Genomic DNA, 20488 nt, shown 5'->3' with positions numbered 1-20488 from the left:
GTGGTGGAGACGGCTGGAAGTTTCCATTTATGTGGGACTCAATCTCTCCAAATAAACTTGACCTTTCCAACCCTTTGAGACCTTCCTGGTTCCTCTCCATTTATCTTCCCACGTTGCATAATCTGATTATTCTCTGGCCTCTGTGTAGGACTGCTCAATGCATTATCTTCACTTGCTATCTCTACTTCTTCCAGAAACAGTGGTGTCTAGCTCTGTTTTGTTTTCTGCTGCTGTACCTGCTAGTGTTGATAAGCCATGGACATTCAGAGAGGGCTCAAGACCCTACTCTTCCACTGTGGCCGTAACTCAAGGCCTCTTCCAAAGAGGCCTTCAAGTGGTAACTGCCCTAGAAAGACAGAGCTCAGGGAGTTACAGACACCGTTTCCAGAAGCTGCAGATGAGTCAGGATACAGTAGAAATAAATTCCAGGAAAACATTCCCAAAAAATTCTTTAAAGAAAGTTTTAAATGGGAATTGGGGCTTGATGTTTTTTTCTCTGAGTTTTATGCAGTAGCCAAATTAGTTAAAATATAATTATTCAAAGATCTGGAGGAAACAGGACAAGTTCATCTGTCTATTCATAGTTTTCTTTTCGGCTTTGGATTTTAGGAGTTGCTGCATGACAGCCAGGCCCTTTCATCTCCTCCTCATGTTAAAAGTGTTCTTCATTTTTTTTCTATCCCTTATTTTAACGATCAAAGACTCGACAGAATTTTCCACTTATTACCATACCGTTTCCTACATGAACTGACTTGGTTTTTATGTAAGTGTTTATAGGATTCTTCATCAGTGAGAGCTTTTTAGGGCTGCATGTGTTTGGACCTTTGAAGGATGCTACATAATTTAATTTTAATATATTTAATGTTAACTTTCCCTGTAATAATAATATTGATTCTTCTTAAAAATGTGACTTTAAATAACATCTTTACTATTCTTGTACACAGGGATATGGGGGAGCAAAACTTAGTTCTTTATCTCTTGGTCAAGGCCAAGGGCCCATAGCTATGAAGATGTTGGAAAAAGCTATCAAGGAAGGAACATGGGTTGTTCTTCAGAACTGTCACCTTGCCACCTCTTGGATGCCAACCCTCGAGAAAGTTTGTGAGGTAACAATGCAAGTTTATTTTTACTAGATTCTATTCCCCCAATATAATTAGCGATGTACATACCGTCTAAGTAACTCCATTCCTGTCCTCTAGTTTGGAGGGTTGCAGGTTAGTGGCCTGGCTGGATTACAGGAGCCAGGGCTCACATTGGGATCTAGAGGACTAGAGGAGAGCACACACTCAGGCCTTGCCGAATCCCTCTTGATAGGGACAAGGGCTCATCTGGCAAGTGGGAAATCTCCTTAATCCAGAGGAGCAGCCTCAAAAATGGGAGTCAACCATGGGGTAGACAGAAACCAATTTTCTTTTTACAGCAGTGGACCAAAAACAGCAAAGGAGGCTTTTCAGGGTGAAATTCTTGTAGCCACTCTAAACCAAAAGGCTTCGAGATATAACTTTCCTTTAACTCACTTCTCACCCACTTAGCCCGAGACCTTGCCACAGAGGATCAGTCTGAAACCACCCTCCCTGCAGCGGGTCATGATACTTCCCTATTTTGATGGGCAGAAAGTCCAGGAAGAAAACCCCTCGTAGCTCAACTTAGTAAACCGAAAACCTAGCATTTGATTTCAACAAATGGAGAGAAAAATGTGTCCTCTGTAACTCCCCGTGACTCCAGCCCCTCCTAACTCAGAGTCCCCTGGGTGACTAAATTTATCCCATATATCCCCCAAGGTAGGATAGAACATGCACTATGCAGACATCCAACTGAAACTTTACAGAGCAGGTTGTATTTTTCTTTATGCTGCTTGTCACCATTTTGTTTGTATCTCCCACTAGAATGTGAGGGTCACAAGGGCAGTGACTTTCTCTGTCTCTTTTGTTCTCTGCTTTATCTCCAGCACCTTGAGTAGTGCCTGGGCCTGGGCCATAGGAGACAATCAATAAATATTTACTGAATTAGTGAATGAATATTGCTTCACTGCTGAAGACCTTTCAATGGCTTCCCATTGCATGGAAGACAAAGTTCAAACCCCCATCCTAGCTTCCAACACCCTTCTTTGTCTGACCTTCCCTACCTCTCAGGTGTCATTTCTGGCCACTTTCTACCTTGACTTCCGTGCTCTAGCCATTTGAACTTCTTTTACTTTCATTGGTATAGCACACATTTTCAAGATTATAGGCCATCATAATAGGTATTATTTCTATCTGGAAAACTATTCCTGCTATTATTTGCCTTACCAACATCTACTCATCCTTCAGGCTTTATAGTAGAGGTTTTGTATTTGTGCCTATTTCCTCCTGGTTCCTCTGTCTCTAGGCCATTCTCATGACCTGTTGAATTATACCATATACACCCGTCAGAGAATCATACAAGAGAGAAGAGCTGACCCTAATTGATGGTGAACTTCACCCAAAGTCCCATGAGTCATGTTGCTTAAGTCACTGGGCATAGAGCAGCTGATAGGAGAAAAACTGGTGCCCACACCCACCACTGCTGTTATTAAAGAACTGAGGCACCTATGCATCCTTCCTAACTCACCCCCACCCCTTCACCACATAAGTGCTCAAAAAAATTTTACTAATAAACATTTACAGTGAAAAAACAATCATAGATACCACTGACATGGGCAATTGGGGGAGGTAGCAGTAGGGAGTGGGACTGAATAGGAAGAAAGGGAGGGTTCCCTGATAATTGTTCCCAGCCCTGTAGCCTTCACAACAGTGCTGAGTGTGCTGTTCCTCTTTATAGTGCCGGCCTGAGTATCCCCTTAAACAAACGTAGCTGGTAGTGAAATGTTTTAATGCGTCAGGATATACTGCTTCTTCTCACCTTTCAAAATGCTCGATTTTTTTTTCATCCCTGCCTGGTTTAATATTGACATATCTGAGTGTATTGCTTGTTCTCACAACCTGGCTATAGCAGAAAGAAGGGATTATTGTTAATCTGGCTCTGGGGCAGAGAATTATTTCTGTAAATATATCAGCAACATCAGTGAAGATACAACATTTTTTGGAATATCTTAGTCTTTATTGTGGCCAACTCTGAATTATGTAACACCTTTGTAAACTTTATAGTCGTGTGATTTAATCGGATCAGGGAGAATGACAACACTCTAGGCCTTCTCAGTGAACTATGTTGTTTCAGGGGCAGAACCAGCTTCTAATGCTTTGCCTTAAATTGCAGCAATAAGCTCTATTTTGTAAAAATGCTTCTTCCAGCTTCCAGCCTATCCCATGCACATATGATCTGGAGATTTTTCTTGGATTTTATGTACCTTTTGTGTCCGATTTCTTTTCTTGCAGGATTTAAGCCCAGAATCAACTCATCCAGATTTCCGAATTTGGCTGACAAGTTACCCATCTCCCAATTTCCCCGTGTCTGTACTGCAGAATGGAGTGAAAATGACCAATGAAGCACCGAAAGGTTTACGGGCTAATATCATTCGATCATACCTCATGGACCCAATCTCTGACCCTGAGTTCTTTGGCAGCTGCAAAAAGCCTGTTAGTAATGGCCAAGTCTTGTTACTTCAGCCCTGTAAAGCAATTCACGGGGCCCCTAGTGATCGTGGATGTATGTGCTGAGTAAAACCAGAAATTAAATAGACCTCCTGCACTGCAGGGCACTTGGTTTTGATTACTAATTATTGACTGTGCTGAAGTCAATTTTATTAATATTTTATTTTAATTTTACCACCAGCCTCAGTCCTGCTCAGCTGAGATCTTCCGGGGTGTCATTAATAATGCAGCTTTCTATTTAGAAAGTCAGCTGTAAGCCATTCTCAGTACAAATCTGCAAGGTTGGAGAATCTTGTTTCAGGATATTAACTGAGCCCTTTCCTATTTGGAGCCATATCTTTAAATTAAAACATAAAAATATTTCCTCCATATAACTATAATGAGAGCCAAAACGATTTTACTCCTTGATTGATGGGACTCATAGGGGTCTTTCTTAGTGTCGCCAGGCAAAGCGGGGAAACCACCCACTGCTTTCATGATTAGAATTCTGTGTGAGTGTCTGTGACCTGAAATTGTTTCACAGTGTTTTACCGTAATTAAAAAGGGAAGAGTTTCTTTTTAAGAGGGGTTATGAACCTGGGTAAGTTTTTGCCATTAAAACCCTCATACTCTTGGTGTCAGAATATGTTTTAAGTACACATCAAAAGAAAACATAAAAATAAAGAAATACTTTCATTAAACAAAAGTTTTGGGTACTAAAAGTACCTGTATTTAAAACTAAGTCAAACCTTATCCTAAGCTTCTAAGACCTGCTGTAGGACCAGCTTTGGCATTGATTAGGCCCAGAGAGGGCAGGTGACTCCCAGGTGGGTGGTGAGACACTTCTGCATGTGATAGGCTGGACAGAAGCCCTTCTGCAATGTTTTACTGCCTTTCTCCTAGATCCAAATGTCCCTCCAGTGGTAGTCACACAGATTGGAAGTCCAGGCATTTATGAACCACGGGCCAAACCAAAACCCAGCTCTCCTCCGATGCCAAAGCAGCACATCATAGTTTTTCTATTTTAACTTTTTATTTGGAAATAATTTTAAACTTACAGAAAAATTGCAAGTATAAAAATAGTACAAAGAACAGCCCTGTGCCCTTCACCCATATCACCGCCTGTTAATGTATACCATTTGCAGGGAAGTTAGATACGTCACTGCCCTTGATCCAGAAAGAAATACTTACATGTATGTTTCTTAAGAATAGAAATACTGTCTTTTCCAGGTACAGTTAATAGTTTAGTAAATTTAATAAGGATACGCTATTGTATCTGATCTACCGTTTGTGTTCCAAAGTTGTCATGTGATTCAGTGATGTCCTCTAGAGCATTTCCCTGTTCACTACAAGATTGGTCTAGGGTTCGTGTCACATTTGGTTGCCATGTCTCTTTGCCTCCTTTAATCTGGAACATTTCCTCAGCCTGTCTTTGTCTTTGGTGACATTGACATTTCTGAAAAATTCATCTCCCCCCATTTTTTTAGCAGAATTTTTCTCATTTTGGGCTTGTTTTATATTTCCTCCTGATTAGGTTCAGGTTACGCATTCTTAGCCAGAATACTACATGGATGAAATTGTGCCCTCACAGTATTACATTGGGAGGCACACAGTGCCCATCTACCCCTCACTGATGATGCTATTTTGATCCCCTGGACAAAGTGTTGTCAGATTTCTTCACTGTAAATAACTGCTCTGCCCCTTGCAACTAATAATCAGTCTGTGGGGAGACATTTTAGGACCATGCAAATATCCTCTTCCTTATCAAATTCCACCCCAGCCCAGATTTAGTGTCCATTGATGATTCTTGCCTGACCCAGTTATTTCCTATGATGATTCCAACTCTGGCACTCCCTCCATATTTGACACTTGGCATGCTACTGTCAGCAAAGCTCTCCCTTCTCCCTCATTTCTTTATCTGTTATTGGTATGGACTCATGCATTTTTTTGTTTTTTTCCCATTGGTTTACAATTCATTGCTATACTTAAGTCTTTGGCTCAAATTGTTATATATATGGTCAGTGAGAGCTCCTTAAGCTGACTCCTCTGCTTGTTATAGGCCCCATCATTTTAAAAATTCTATTATTATTATGATTAGCCCTCTTACTTTCTGACATATGATGCTCTGGGCTCATCTGTACCGTAGTCCTGGAACCAGCCATTTCTCTGAAGAGTCCTGATCCTTTTTAGAGAGGAATGGTATTAGAGACCAAGATCTGGGGGTTAGATGAGCTCAGTGCTACTGCACTGGCTTTGGTTCTTGGCCCTGTCAGTGGAGAGAACTTGGAAATATATACAGGTCCTCACACACATATACATGTACAAAATTTATGTACACACATATGCATGCATACTCATAGGTACGTGCACACATACACACTCATGTATATTTTAGAAGCAATGAGTTCATAGGCATACCTCCAATTTCAGTCCATCTACCTGGGGTTCTTTCTTGCTCTTCTTCATTCTATATTTGTATGTCCTTCTTCTGCATGAGAAACCGGGTTCCCACAGCATCAACACATTTACCAATTTGCTCACTTCTCTAATAAATCTAAAATAGTTCCAGCATCAGCACAGCATGTTTAAGTGTGCTTCCTCCCACCTCTGTGGTTAAATTTATGCTGCTTTACTTTCGCCTCCCACCCTCTCTTTCAAGTTTATTCCACGGGGGAAACTTTCCCCGTGTTAGAACTTAGGGCAGCCTCATGGCTTTTCTGCTTACTGTCCAGTAATAAAATGACCTGTAGTCATTTTAACTTGCACAGCCAGCCTTGACGCAGAGATCAGAATGTACAATGCCATGTATTAATCAGTACTTCAACTTTTATTCAGAATGTAGGCATCGACTCTCTAGTACCTCACCCAGGGCCTGCAGTGCACGGGCTCCCTGCGTTGGGGAGGAGGAGGAGGTTGGCGTCTTTCTTTCTGTGACTCCCGCATGTGGTGGCTGTTGACACTGACCCTCAGTTCCGAGTGTGTGGGGACAAGGCGGGGAGTAGAGGTTCCTGCTGTGGGCTGCTGTTGCTCTGAGCTCTCTGGACTGGGCGCCTGTCCTGGGGGTTCACAGCTGCCTTTTTCTCCTGTGAGTTCTTTCGTGGGTTCTCCCTGGGCTCTCCTGTGGACGCCTCTGACTGTGATCCCGTCACCCTCAGCAGTGTCTCACCTTCAGCTGGCTGCTCCTGAGTCCCCTCGGCTTTTGGTTCTCCAGCACTCACTTCAAACAGGCTCTGACGGTTGGGGTTTCCTCACCCCGTGACACCAGTCCTCTGGACCAGGCAACCTTTAAATGACCCCTGGCTGACATTCCTAGTCCAGCTCCCCAGCTCCTTGGGATCCATACCTGGTTGGCCAACTCTTGGAAGACGGGTGCTGATTTCCCTCCCACAGTCCTCTACCCTGTGCCCTTGGACTGCTCTGCTCTTTCAGGCATGGGTTTTGCATTTTCCCACTCCACCCAGCGGCAGGAAACATTTTTCAAATCTCCGAGTGGCCCGTTCATTCCTTCTCACTGGCTTGGACTAAGAGAGACCTCACACTCCCTTCTCCCTTGGGGGCGGGGGCAAGGGGACTCCCAGCACAGCAGCTGCTCTTTCCAAGGAAATCTCTCCACAGATCCTCTCTCAAGCTCCATTTTGACCATTTTACATCCTCCTTCTGGAGGGTACAAATGATTAATATATTTCATTGTACTTTCTGATTTCTGAATCAAGGCTGGCTTAGCAATTGAAAGTGACTATAGGACTTTTTATTACCCGAGAGTAACCAGAAAAGTCGTGGGCCCACCCAAAGTTTCAGTCCAAAAGTCCTTTTATAGAGCTGCCTATTTGGTTTGAATTATCTTCTTTGAAATTTCTCCAGGATGGTCTAGGACCACACATTAGAATTCATACTTCTTGCCTCAGGAGGCGTCAGTTGGAACCTCCAAAATCCTGTAAGGTAACCTTAGATTAGACAAGCTTACTATGCTTCCTAAAGACCTGGTGTACATAGCTATGTGTGCCAACTGAACATGTATACAAATGGGCATATTTCTGCCTAAATAGCCTGTAGAAACAGTTAATTCTGTTTTTGGTATACTTTGGGGTGGATAGATTTATAAGCAAAAGGAGTTAATTACTTTCATTTTACAATATGGTAAGTATAATGCAATGTTGGGGGAAAAAATAATAATGTGGCACCATTTCTTCTCATTATAGGAGGAATTCAAGAAATTACTTTACGGCCTCTGTTTTTTTCACGCTTTGGTACAAGAGAGACGGAAATTTGGACCCCTGGGGTGGAATATTCCTTATGAGTTCAATGAGACTGACCTAAGAATCAGTGTACAGCAACTCCACATGTTCCTGAACCAGTATGAGGTATCGTAAAAATCACAGCAAGGACATCATCTGTTTTGCTCTTTATCGCATTGTAAGTGTTTGTACAGTAAGCAGGGACTTCTGATTAATTTTTACTCTTATAAAATGAATAGCAGGATAGTTCTCAACAGCTTGTTAAGTAGTACTTTATTATAACAGGATATTATTATAGCTGCTATAGTAGGTAGTTGAGAAGTTTGTCTTTTAGGAATCTGTATTTTATCATTTATTTCGACACATATTAACACCTATAGAAATTTGAAAAGTGATTGTATTGTACTTACTTTGAAAAAGATTTGAGAAGACCATAAATCAACCAGGCTCCTAAATGAAAACAAACAAACAGACTGATTTCCTTCTGTTCTGGAGCATGACTTTATTTTTAGAGAAATGTCATCGTAGTGTTATTCCAGAGTTTGGGCCATTTGTCAGGAGACAACGAACTAGTTAAGCCACTGGTGTTAACCTGAAGTATAGATTCTGGGAAGAAGCCAAGCAGCCTAATGTTGTCACATCAACCACATTTCATCCCCTACAATTCTGACACACACACACACACACACCGTGTGGCAGTACCCACTTTCTCTCTTGCTATTGTCCATCAATTTGATTTTTAACCTGTTTGTGCCTTTGAAGAACCACTTGGTAAATCCATCCAAGTGTCCTACAAACACATGGAACTTTTTAAAAAGTGAACCCTTTAAATTTTGGTAGAATTTTGTTCAAAAGTAGTTGGAAATCTTTAACTAAATCAATCAATGGAGTATCAAAAAACTTTAGTTTTTGAAACTTTCAGTGAATTGTGATTATTCTTTTTAAAAAGGTTTACAAAGGGGAAGGCATTGAATTTTATCTCTATAAAAGCAAAGGAAGAACTGAACAAAATAAATACTGAGAGCTCAAATTACATACGTAAACATATGTGAAGAGTCCTTTGTCTGAGTTTCTGTGTTATTTTGGACAAATGCACCTGTAGCATTTATTCTAGTTTAAAATATTATAGTCTTTTAATATAGTCTCTTAGTGAAGAGTCCGTTAAAAGTATCAATAATTTGGGGCCAGCTGGGTGGTGTAGTGGTTAAGTTTGCTCACTCTGCTTCAGCAGCCTGGGGCTCGCAGGTTCAGATCCTGGGGGCGGACCAACGCACCACTTGTCAGGCCATGCTGTGGCGGTGTCCATATAAAGTAGAGGAAGATGGGCAGGGATGTTAGCCCAGGGCCAATCTTCCTCAGCAAAAAGAGGAGTATTGGCATCAGATGTTAGCTCAGGGCTAATCTTCCTTACACACACACACAAAAAAAGTATCAACAATTTAAAATTTAGTAACCATAAAATGAAACTTTGCAGAAGATTATAGACAATTTTATTTTAAAAATTAAAAACAATGAGACCACGCTGAAAAGTATATTCTTCATAAAAATATCAGAGACATGTTATTTGAGACAGATATGTCTAAGAAGTTAGTGTGAATATATCCCAAGAAAAGTTATTCCACTTATACTTTTCTTAAGATAATTATTATAAAAACTTTTTGCTTCAGTTTCTTCATTATCTTAAGAAATAATCTTATTTTGAAAACAATGTTTGAGTAGAGCTACTTATGGGTCCACCAATGTGCTAAAATAGATTTGTCAATTAATGTATACTATTTTTAAATTATATAATACTAATTGTCTTTAGCACCCACTTTCACTATCAAAGTGTTCCTGTTTGGACAATAGTATACCTGGTCACCCTTGCTATTGAGAGATGTGAACACAAACAAAAAGGTAGGCAGTTCTGCTAGATGTGATCTGGGAAGGTTCCACAGAGAACCAGGTGCTTGGGACTTAAGGAATGAGTAGAAGGCTTTCAGGTAGATAGTGTGGAGAAACAACAATAAAAAGGTTAAAAAAAAAAGCAAATAGGTGAAAAGATTTGGTTAACTATAAGTGATTTGGAACCTCCTTGAATGTCATGCTAACTGACTTGGGGATTATTCTGTTGTTATTGGTGTGCTTTTAGGAGAATATTTGCGTTTTCGAAAGATCACTCTAGCAACAGAGTGGAGAGTAGATGAGAGGGACCCAGATGACAGGCTAGTTTTAGATGATATGAGTTGAATTGTGTCCCCCCAAAAGATATGTTGACGTTCAATCCATGGTACCTCAGAATGTGACCTGATTTGGAAATGGGGTTGTTGCAGCTGTAATTAGTAAGCTAAGATGAGGTCGTACTGGAGAAGGGTGGGGCCTTAATAGAACATGTCTGGTGTCATTAGAAGAAGTGGGAAATTTGGACACAGAGAGAGAGAACACAGCCATGTGAAATTGGAGGCAGAGACCGGAGTTATGCTGGAAGAAGCAAGAAAGGATCCTCTTAGATGCTTTGGAGGGAGCCTGGCCCTGCCAATACCTTGATTTCAAACTTCTAGCCTCCAGAACTTCAGACAATAAATTTCTGTTGTTTTAAGCCACCTATGTGCAGCCCTAGGAAACTAACACAGGAGACCATCATGATAACTCAGGCAAGAGATGATAAAAGTTTAAACGAAAATATTTGAACTAGGATGGGGAACATGGTAGAGATACGATAGACATGTAGGGGAAAAGATTGAAATGACTTAGATATTAAATAGTAGAGGCAGAGGGAGAAGTCTGGATTGGTGGTGGTACCATTCGTTAATCCAGATAGGGAATAGTACCAGGAAGTAAGAGGGATAAAGTGGTGGGTTGGTGGAATGGGGGTGGGTGAGTTGATAATTACTTCAGTCTCCTATGTGTTACACACCTGGGATGTCCGGGTGAAGGTATCTAGGAGGCTCTTGGCATATAGATGTAAAGCCTAAGAGAAGAGAGTGAGCACAAAACAGGTTTGTGAATTGCTAACATGTTAGGAGAAGCCTGAGAACATCTGAAATTTAAAAGGGAGGCCTTGTAGCCTAAGAAAAGAAGAGAACTAAAGATTGACTGTTGGCAAGTACCCAATACCAATGGTACGAGAGAGGACAGGAGACGTGGAAAGCGCAGACTGAGCATCCAGGGAAAAAAGCAGGAGAGAGCATGCTGAGTAAATAGGGAATATCGAGAACTGTCCATCTTGTCAAATGCTGCAGAGAGCATCTTTGGATGACATACGGGACTGACTGAACTGGTTCTTTCTATTAAATGACGGTTCAGCAGTGCTTCCCATTCCTCTAGTGTAGTAATTATATAGCAAATGACAAAACTGCTATTCGTGTGTCGCGTGTAATTCATCATGAATTAGAGAGAGATTCTTTGAGGAATGTGAATTCACGGTTCCCTTGATATTATTAAGTCTAATATAATCCTTCTTCAACAATTAAAATTTTTTTCTTAAAACAAAATGATCCAATGTCTTGACAAAGAAACCAATCAGAATTAAACTCTCTCTCACACACACTAAACCTAGACCTCCTAACTTGTACCAGAACATGCTCTTCTGGCTCCTAAGTAGGTCCAGTGGGTCAGCTATGGCAATGGAACCAAATCTTTATGTTCTAATTCTAATTTACTGTGAATAAAAGTCCAACTGGAAAAAAAAAAAAAAATGAAGGATTCTAGGAGTCTTTGCCCCATGCCTCAGAAATATGGCCTTGGTAAGTTCCTCCCACCTCGGCCAAGAATGTATAAAGAGAAAAGCAAGTCGTTAGGGAGGAGAAATCTATAGACAAGGCTCTAGCATTCTGGAAAAATCAAACACTAATAGGAACTTGCAGAAACGAAGATTTCGCAAAAGTGGTCCCTGGTATTCAAGTGTTGGGGTCGAGAAACACCATTGCGCCCTGATTTCTAGTCAGGTGCTGGGCGTCCATGGAGCTGATATAAGGTAATGTGCTTTGTAAAAATAGTAGGCCAAGGAATAGGGAAAAATGTGGAGAAGCAGCAGAATGAGGAATGATTATCTTATGGAATCCTGTCTCCGTTCCCCATGTTCCATTCTCTGCCTGCAGCAAAGCATCAGAACCACCACCCACACAACCCTCAAGCTAGAAATGGGGAGTCACCTACACGCAGCTGCTCCCTACCCCTCCCCCGCCACATCCTGCCTTCCTCCACTCCCGCCTCCCTGCTCTACCCCACGCCCTGTGCCTGCTTGCTCTTCTCTCAGCACTGTCTGCTCTCTCACACCTCTGAGCCCTGGTATATATTTCCCTTTCACTTTGAGGGCCCTTTCCTGTGCTCAATCTTTGTCTACTTTTACGAGTCCTTCTTGAATAACCAACTCAGACTCAGGAGCCAAGATTCCTGCCCTTGGCACATTCCTACCTGCCACTTTGGCTGATAGTCACTCGGTCCAGGATTGTGTTGAGAATCCTTATCTTCATGGATGAACACCTATGAGAGCAGAAGATGATTCCATATTTTTTTGATCTCCCATGGTTTACTGCCCATCATCTCTGCTATCCTCTTCCTAACATTCTCTAGCATAGTGGCCAGAAACATGGGTGCCCAGGCCCCATTTTGCTCTGGTGGCCTTAACAGAGCTGGTGAACCATGTGGGTCACTGGGAACTGCACACTTCTGCTCAAGAGAGCACATTTTGTCAGATCATGAGCCACTAGAATACATGGAGACTTTGATTCATTTACTCTTGCATCCCTAGTGCCTAAAACAGTATATGTAGTAGGCGGCTTGGTAAGTGTCTGTCTAATGAATGAACTGTGATGAGTGGAAAGATCCTCCAGCTCTCACTAACAAGAATGGCAACATTACTATATGTAGAACTTTGGCATAGTAGTCGCAGCACTGAAAATAGATAGGAAATGGAAGGAGTATTCAATAAATGATGAGAGACTAATCAGTTATTTGCTAGTAGGAGAAAATAAAGCTAGATTATTCATGCTATGTAATTCCTGTTGGATTTAAAAAAGTAAATAGGAAAAATGAAGCTGTAAAAGAAGAAAATATAAGTAGATATATATAATCTACTTGGCAGATGGGCAATTGCTTTGTTGTTCTTGTTTTGGGGGGTGTGTGTGTGTGTGTGTGTATGTGTATGTGTGAAAGGCCCACCCCTCAATTTCATAGCTTAGGGCATATCTGTACAGCAGTTTGCTATGCACATATAGGTACACATATACATATGCACGATATACACACAAATTTTCCCTCAAAGACATAATTATATTTGCATATTCATTTTCAGCTTGCTTTTTGCACTCTACATATGTTGTGGACAACTTCCAAAGTAGATATGGATCTTTGTTTTAACGGCTGCTCACACAGCATTGCCCCTCTGTTGACTATTAGGATTTTATTTCCTTTTTATTTTTTGCTGATAAGCAACATTAGAATGAACAACCTCGGATATAACCTTGCACACCAATTGCCAACTTTGAGCTCTGCTTCCGTCTACACTCTCTGCCTGCTCGTCGTGGTCTCAGCGCTCTTATAACAACTGAGCAGGAAGCAACCCCAGCAGCGCCTGCTACTATTTCTGCGACTGCAGCCCGTGTGCCTGGGCCCCTGGGAGAAGGCAGGCCCCAGTTGATTGGTGCTGGTTGTGATGGAGCTCTGAGAGACGTTTCACCCGTCCGCTCTCAGGGGCACTGTGGCAGGTTTAACCCTTTATACATAAATCACTCTTCCGTCCAGATCTCATCTTACGTCTGCATCACGAAGCCCTCCCAGGGCCAACCTGTCCACGTGCTGCTCATGTGCTCCCCGTGTAATTTGCATGTGAGTTTTCGTCCTAGGTTTCATTCTGAGGTGGGGGCCTGTCAACAAGGCCAGCCAAGCGGTGCAGGCGTCTGATCACACCCCCTTACGTTTGCAGTTGGAAGGACGTCAGCGTGCTGGAGTCCTCCTGCCTAATTGTGTTCGTTTCTCCACGATGTCTTGGTCACTGACGTGTTCTCCTAAATTCACTGCCTTCAGTTCCAGTTCTACCAAACAACAAGTCCCGTAATTTCCAACCCCTCATTCCGTAAATTTCCCATCTCTAATCACTCACACCTGCTCTTCCCTAGTGCTGGTATTTCTGTTGAAGAGATTCCTCCAAGTGGGATCACTGGAACGTAGGATATACACACTTTAGCTTTTCACAGAGAGCGGTGAGAAGGCCATGTAAAGCACAGAAATGATGGCAAAATCCTAACGTAAAAGATTGCTGTATTGTAGCAGAAAGTATTTTAAAACACTACTGTATTAAAATACCATAAACAACTAAACATCATAAAAATAAAAGACAAATGAAAATTGTAAAAAATATCTAAAATTTATCTGACAAGCTGATTCAGTATCTTTACAAATAGATGTTTCTTTTTTTTTTTTTTTTGCTGAGGAAGATTCGCCCTGAGCTAACATCTGTTGCTAATCTTCCTCTTTTTTGGCTTGAGGAAGATGGCACTGAGCTAACATCTATGCCAATCTTCCTTTATTTTGTATGTGGGTTGCCACCACAGCGTGGCTGATGAGTGGTGTAGGTCTGCACCTGGGATCCAAACCCACAAACTTGGGCTGGCGAAGTGGAGCGTGCCAAACTTAACCACCACGCCAAGGGGCCAGCCCCATAAAGAGCTTTTAATGATAAGAAAAAAAGATAACCATTCAAGTGAGGAAAACACATAAAAGGACAGAGCATATAATTTAACAAAATAAGAAATACAAATGGTGAATAAACATTTCAAAAATGTCAATATCAAAAATAAACTTAAGGTATGTAATGTACAGCTTGGTGACTATAGTTAATAATACTGTATTGCGTATTTGAAAGTAGTTAGGAGAGTAGATCTTAAAAGTTCTCATCACAAGACAAAAGTTTTATAACTATGTAAGGTGACAGATGTGAAATAGACTTATTGTGGTGATCGTTTCACAATATATACAAATACCAAATCATTATGTTGTGCATCTGAAACTAATATAATGTTATGTTTCAATTATATCTCAATAAAAAAATAAAATGAAATAAAATAAACAAAAATTAAAACAATTTTATTAATTGTCAATTTTTTCCCCTAAATGATAATGCTTAGTTTTCTTGAGAGCAGTGAGAAATAGAATTCTCTATATTGCTGGTGGGTGTGTAAGTATTTGTGCTTAGGATAAAAGAAATTGTAACATGAAAAGTCAATACTTTTGCATTCATAAACATTTAAAAATTCTGTATACCAAAGTATATAATAAAAAACCAAACTAATTGGAAAAAATATTTCCACAAATTTGGTAAATAAAGGTCAATTTATAAAACAGCTTATACAAATAAAATAAAACTATTAAATCTTTAATTGAATAAAAATGCGCAGGAGGCTAGTTCACAGAAGAACAAATGTTTTTAAACATATGAAAAAATTATGAACTTCACTAGTATTCTAAAAATGCAAATTAACACAAAATTGTGTTTGGGCACTCGAATTAGCAAAGATTTTAAAACTAATCCTACAATTGCTCCAGCCTTTCAGTAAAGCAGTTTGGTGACATTAGTCAATTGCTTTTTATAAATTTCTTTCCTTTGACATAGTAATTTCCTTTTCTGAAATCTGGACTGAAGAATCATTAGAAACGTTAAGAAATATATATTTAATGAAACATAATTTAACACAGTAGAAAATTAGGAGCAACTGAAGTGTTCAATAGTAGAAGACAGTTATTAAATAGTATTTTCAAAGAGTATTTCATGAAATGGTAAAATATATCTCATAATATGAGATTTGGTGAAAAATTATATGCAAAATTGTATATACAGTGTGATTCCAATAATCAAAATATATATGGATATAAAAGGTAGTGAGGGGGCTGGCCCGGTGGCACAGTGGTTAAGTTCGCACATTCCACTTTGTCAGCCTGGGGTTCGCCGGTTCGCATCCTAGGTGCAGACCTACTCGCTGCTCATCAAGCCATGCTGAGGCAGTGTCTCACATAGAAAAACGAGAAGGACCTACAACTAGGATATATAACTGTGTACCGGGCTTTGGGGAGAAAAAAGAAAAAGAGGAAGATTGGCAACAGACATTAGCTCAGGGCCAATCTTCCTCAAAAAAAAAAATGAAGAAAATTAACACTGATTATCTCTGAATTCTGTTGGATTTGTTTTGAATGTCACTCAGCAGTGCAAGGTTTTCGAGGATGGGATTCTGGTCTAAGTCATTCTGTGTCTGGCACATAGTAAGTGGTCCATTCATGTTGGTTGGATAGTAAGTGAGCTCACAATTAACAGAGGAGTTCTATTCTGTGTTGACTGAATGGAAATGACAAACCACAAAAGGAGAGAAAGATGGGGGAAAATTGCAGCGATTAGCAGGGAAGTATGTAAAGAGAATTGTGTTAATGCAAATTTTTGTAAGCTGTTTAATTTAGTAGTATGAGCAAACAAGAAACATGATTCTGTATAATGTGCTACTGATAACTCTCAACTGGTTGAGCAACTTGAGCTGTCAATTTTAGGAACTGCCTTATGATGCCCTGCGCTACATGACCGGTGAATGCAATTACGGAGGCAGGGTGACGGACGACTGGGACCGGCGCACGCTGCGCAGCATTCTAAACAAATTCTTCAACACAGAATTAGTTCAAAACCCAACCTATAGATTCGACTCAAGCGGCATCTATTTTGTCCCTCCTTCTGGTGATGTAAGTGTGCCCTTCAGGAAAACTAAAAGCAGTAAAACGTGAAATTCCTCTGATATAGAAAATGATGATTTTTCCAGAGGCCTCCCTTTTGGTTAACCATTGTGCGTGCTTTCTTCAGTCTTACAGGGACAGAGCAAACCCCATGCAGAGATGGAGTTAGTGGTTTCCTGTTTGCTGTCATGTGAGGAGTAGCAAGAATAGCTTCCTCAGTGACCTGAAATTCTGTTATCGTGAATTCAGTCCTTTGGGTAAAAAGACATTTGTCCCCAATTAAAATCGAAATATATATGGGAGGGGTTACAAAATAATATTAACAATACTAGTTAATATTTTTATTATACTTAATTACTTACAAAGCAGTTACATGTAAGTATTTCACTAGAGCATCAAACTAATGTTGACTTTATTCTGTGCCTTTTGCAAATAAGAAAGCAAGTTCACTAAAGTTGAATGACTTTCCCAAAGCTGCACAGGTAGAAAGAGGCAGACAGTCACAGAACCACCTACCACACAAGGCCAAGGCTCCCTTCTGCTGTTTTTCCCAGTCCCATCTAGTGGAAAATGTGGTATCTGCCTTCAGATTATCACACAATAGCCTTCTAGGCACTGCTGGGACAAAAAGTTCTCATTTTATTCCCAGAAGTCAAAAGGGCACATATTGAAAGTTAAACACATGGCCACATCCAACAAAAGCACATACCATAATCCCCCAACCCTAATCCATCATCCACTAGGGTTAATGCTCGCTGGGGGCAGATATCGATAGGGATGAAGAGAAAAATCAGTCCCAGAGCCTAGGTCACTGACTGGGTGGAGCAAGTCAACATGGGGAGTCATGGGCAACAAAATCTCCAATGATGAACTGTCAAGTGAGCAAAAAGCAAGAAGTCAGGTGGATGTAACATGACCCATATCGCAAAACCATCAATGACCCATTGCCACCCCCACCGTATATGTATGTGAGTGTATGTAATTATATGAGCATCAAGAAAGATAAGGAATTTTAATAGAAGTCCATGTAAATAAAATATAAAATGTGTGCATATGCATAAAAACATACACCATGTTAGTCTTATGGTATTAGCTCCTTCCTGGAACAGGCCTGCTATCTTAAATTCTTTTAGGCAGTTAGGGGGAAGGTCAAAGTTTCTTTCAGAGTCTTTTGTCCTTAAAAATAATTAAGCCAAAGAGACACATTTTGAGGTGGCCAATTCTGATCACCCACAACAGAAAAATCAGGGTAAAGCAGAAAAAATTTTATTGTTATTGCAATAAATTAAGAAAAGTCATCAGCAAAAGGCAACATAGAAAGATGTCTATGGAAGAAATTTCTAAGTGAAGTGGCCAGGATATTCCTCTCTCCATTTTAAAATCCATTCCAATTGAAGGGTACATTTTCTTTTTCCCTCTAAATGTGTTCATATGTTTTTTTTAAGCTTTGGCCCAGGTTGAAAGAAAATGAAAGCACTTCACCCCCCAGTCTCACACGCTCATCCACTCAATAACTTGAGTATTGAAAATTATCTCTTTTCAGTGAGACAGTCCTACAGGATAATTGATTTCTAACCCCCTGACTCCTTGTTATTCATCTTTGCAGCACAAAAGCTACATCGAATACACAAAGACTCTGCCACTTACCCCAGCACCAGAAATCTTTGGGATGAATGCCAATGCGGATATCACTAAAGATCAGTCAGAAACTCAACTGCTATTCGATAACATTCTTCTTACACAGGTGCGTGGTCTGTACAGGAATTGGCCTATGAGGCTGGGAAGGATGCTCCCCGAGCAGCACGTGCTGGCATAGTAGAGGCCCATGTACACAGGGCCATCTGTTAACGTGGAGAAGCATTTCAAGGAAAAGAAAAAAAAAAATACATATGTACCTTAAATATGAATTTAAACATAAAATACATGAAGGTATGGGGTTTTTCCATCAATCTTTTGGTTTGGAAAGAATCTTTGAGTATCGTTCTGCTAGGAGTTCTTTGAGTAACATTCTTTGAGTATCTCTGAGTAATCTTTGATGTCATTCTGCTGCTAGCAGTTCCATTTTGCTTTTCTTGCATGAATCATGCTCAAATACATCATATATTATATCCGTTTTTAATTCCTTTAAAGTGGAAGAAGAATTTCAGAGATACTTGGGAAGCAGTTTGATGCCAGAATCCATCTAAAATTTTGCCTACTTATGTCTCTTACTAATTCAACAGCAACTCTTTAGATGACTTATCTTTATCAAATATTCCAAAACACGTAACCTACTTTACAGAGAAAGTTTATTTCACATTAATATTTTATCAGATTACATAATATTTAAAGAATATAATTGCAATAGTAAGTACAAAATGAATAAAAAGTTTTGGAGAAAAATATAGTTGACTCTTGGTAGACATATAGCCCCACTAGTGTGGGCACAAATGTAAGGGTAAGTTGGAGAGTAATCTTCTAAGGCATCAGAATTCAACCTGCCATGGGCACGAGTCAGTACATCAGAATGACAAATATTTAATCTTGCTTGTCCTTTAAGAGATCTTCTCTTGTATTGTTCTCCCTTTGGGAGTTGAGCTCCGTTTTCTTTTTTTTTTTTTCATTTTTGAAAACAAATTGGTTCAAATGGCAAGAGTTTCTTTAGTGATTGAATGAAATTTTGATAAGTTAAGGATGACTATTCAGTGAAGCAAATTATTCCATGAACTGAATTCTAGCTGATCTTTTTTATTTTTATGGGATCTTAGAGTAATACCAATAATACTTAATACTTACATAGTGCTTGCTGTGTGCTAGCACTGTTCTAAGTGCTTTATGTGTAACAGTGTAAGGCTTATGACAATCTATGAGGTGGGGGCTGGTCTTCCCATTTTACAGATAAAAAACCATGGCACAGAAAGATTAAGTAGCTTACCCAAGGTCAGCTAGAACAGTTTTGAGCCAGGACTCAAAGCCAAGTAGTCTGGCTCACACTAGTTTGGCTCCAGGATCTGTGTTCTGAACCACTATACTTATACTCTTTCTAGATTCTAAAAATTGGATAGGACCTAGAAAGCAGATAATCAGAGATGCTGAAAACAAAAGCTGAAAGAACCAGATTAGGAGGATAACATGGTGTTGCCATCATTGATGGAAGAGTCCATGGAACTCCTAGCTCTGGTCTACTGTAAGATGACATTTTATAATAAGGCCAAAGGGACAAAGAATATTTTTTATGCCTGTTTTACATGTTAATAGCACCAAAATCACTTATTGCCTGAGCATAAAAGTCTGTGTGTGGATATGAATAAGTAGATCTTTAGAAACATTAGATGCATGTAATCCACAATAGTCAGTCTAACAATAGGACGTTTAGAGTGTCTTTTGGCTTTATTTAAACTTGATGGGGTGTGCCACATTACAGAATACGTAAAACAGTGGGCTCATTCCAACGGAAAATGACTCAGAACCAAACAAATAAGTTGAAATACACGTGGGATATCTTCTCAGTGTGTAGTTAAACAACCTCTTTCAATAGCCTCAAACTCAGCTTGGCAAGTACAATTCTAGTAACGGGTAGGCAGTAGTTCAGTGACTCTTCATTGGGTTTATCACAATTCAGAGGCAAAGAGTGGGACCAGAGCTGCAGAGTTTGGAGAGCAAGTTACCGATGACAAGACTTTCACATTATGTATTTAATTAAAATATCCTTAAAAATTAGAGGGGGATATTGGAGTTGAGGGTGTTATTTTCGCAGAGCTCTCTTGCTTATGCTTAACTGCCAAGACTCTCTTTTGAATAGGAAAATTGTTTCAATTTAAAATATTCTAAAACTAAGAATGGTCTAAGATCTCTGAAAAGGTTAAAGTCTGTGATATCTCCCTGAAAATGAATCCCACTTATCTTTATTTTGTTTAATAAAAGGAAAATAACACTTAGAAGATTTTAAATGACATTTGTGCAAACTCTAAGGAAAGACAATAAAAAGAAAAAACCTAAGTTAAACAATTACAAATAAAAAACACCCTCTTGCTC

The 20488-nt window shown here is 39.9% G+C and overlaps 1 protein-coding gene across 1 annotated transcript in view; it reads left to right on the top strand.

The window, feature by feature from the left end:
* The window catches only part of DNAH7 (dynein axonemal heavy chain 7), a 223261-nt gene that overhangs the window by 188051 nt on the left and 14722 nt on the right, over nucleotides 1-20488 (top strand). Inside the window, exons 55-59 of the mRNA XM_014784701.2 lie at nucleotides 945-1106; nucleotides 3354-3554; nucleotides 7748-7909; nucleotides 16298-16483; nucleotides 18081-18218. Coding sequence (XP_014640187.2) covers nucleotides 945-1106; nucleotides 3354-3554; nucleotides 7748-7909; nucleotides 16298-16483; nucleotides 18081-18218 — 849 coding nt within the window. The remainder of the gene's footprint in view (nucleotides 1-944; nucleotides 1107-3353; nucleotides 3555-7747; nucleotides 7910-16297; nucleotides 16484-18080; nucleotides 18219-20488) is intronic.

The sequence above is a fragment of the Ceratotherium simum genome, chromosome 9 (assembly GCF_057802395.1).
Source record: "Ceratotherium simum simum isolate JZ-2026a chromosome 9, ASM5780239v1, whole genome shotgun sequence".
NCBI lineage: Eukaryota > Metazoa > Chordata > Mammalia > Perissodactyla > Rhinocerotidae > Ceratotherium > Ceratotherium simum.
Note: the sequence above shows the minus strand (reverse complement) of the source record. Positions and strands in the feature narration are given on the sequence as shown.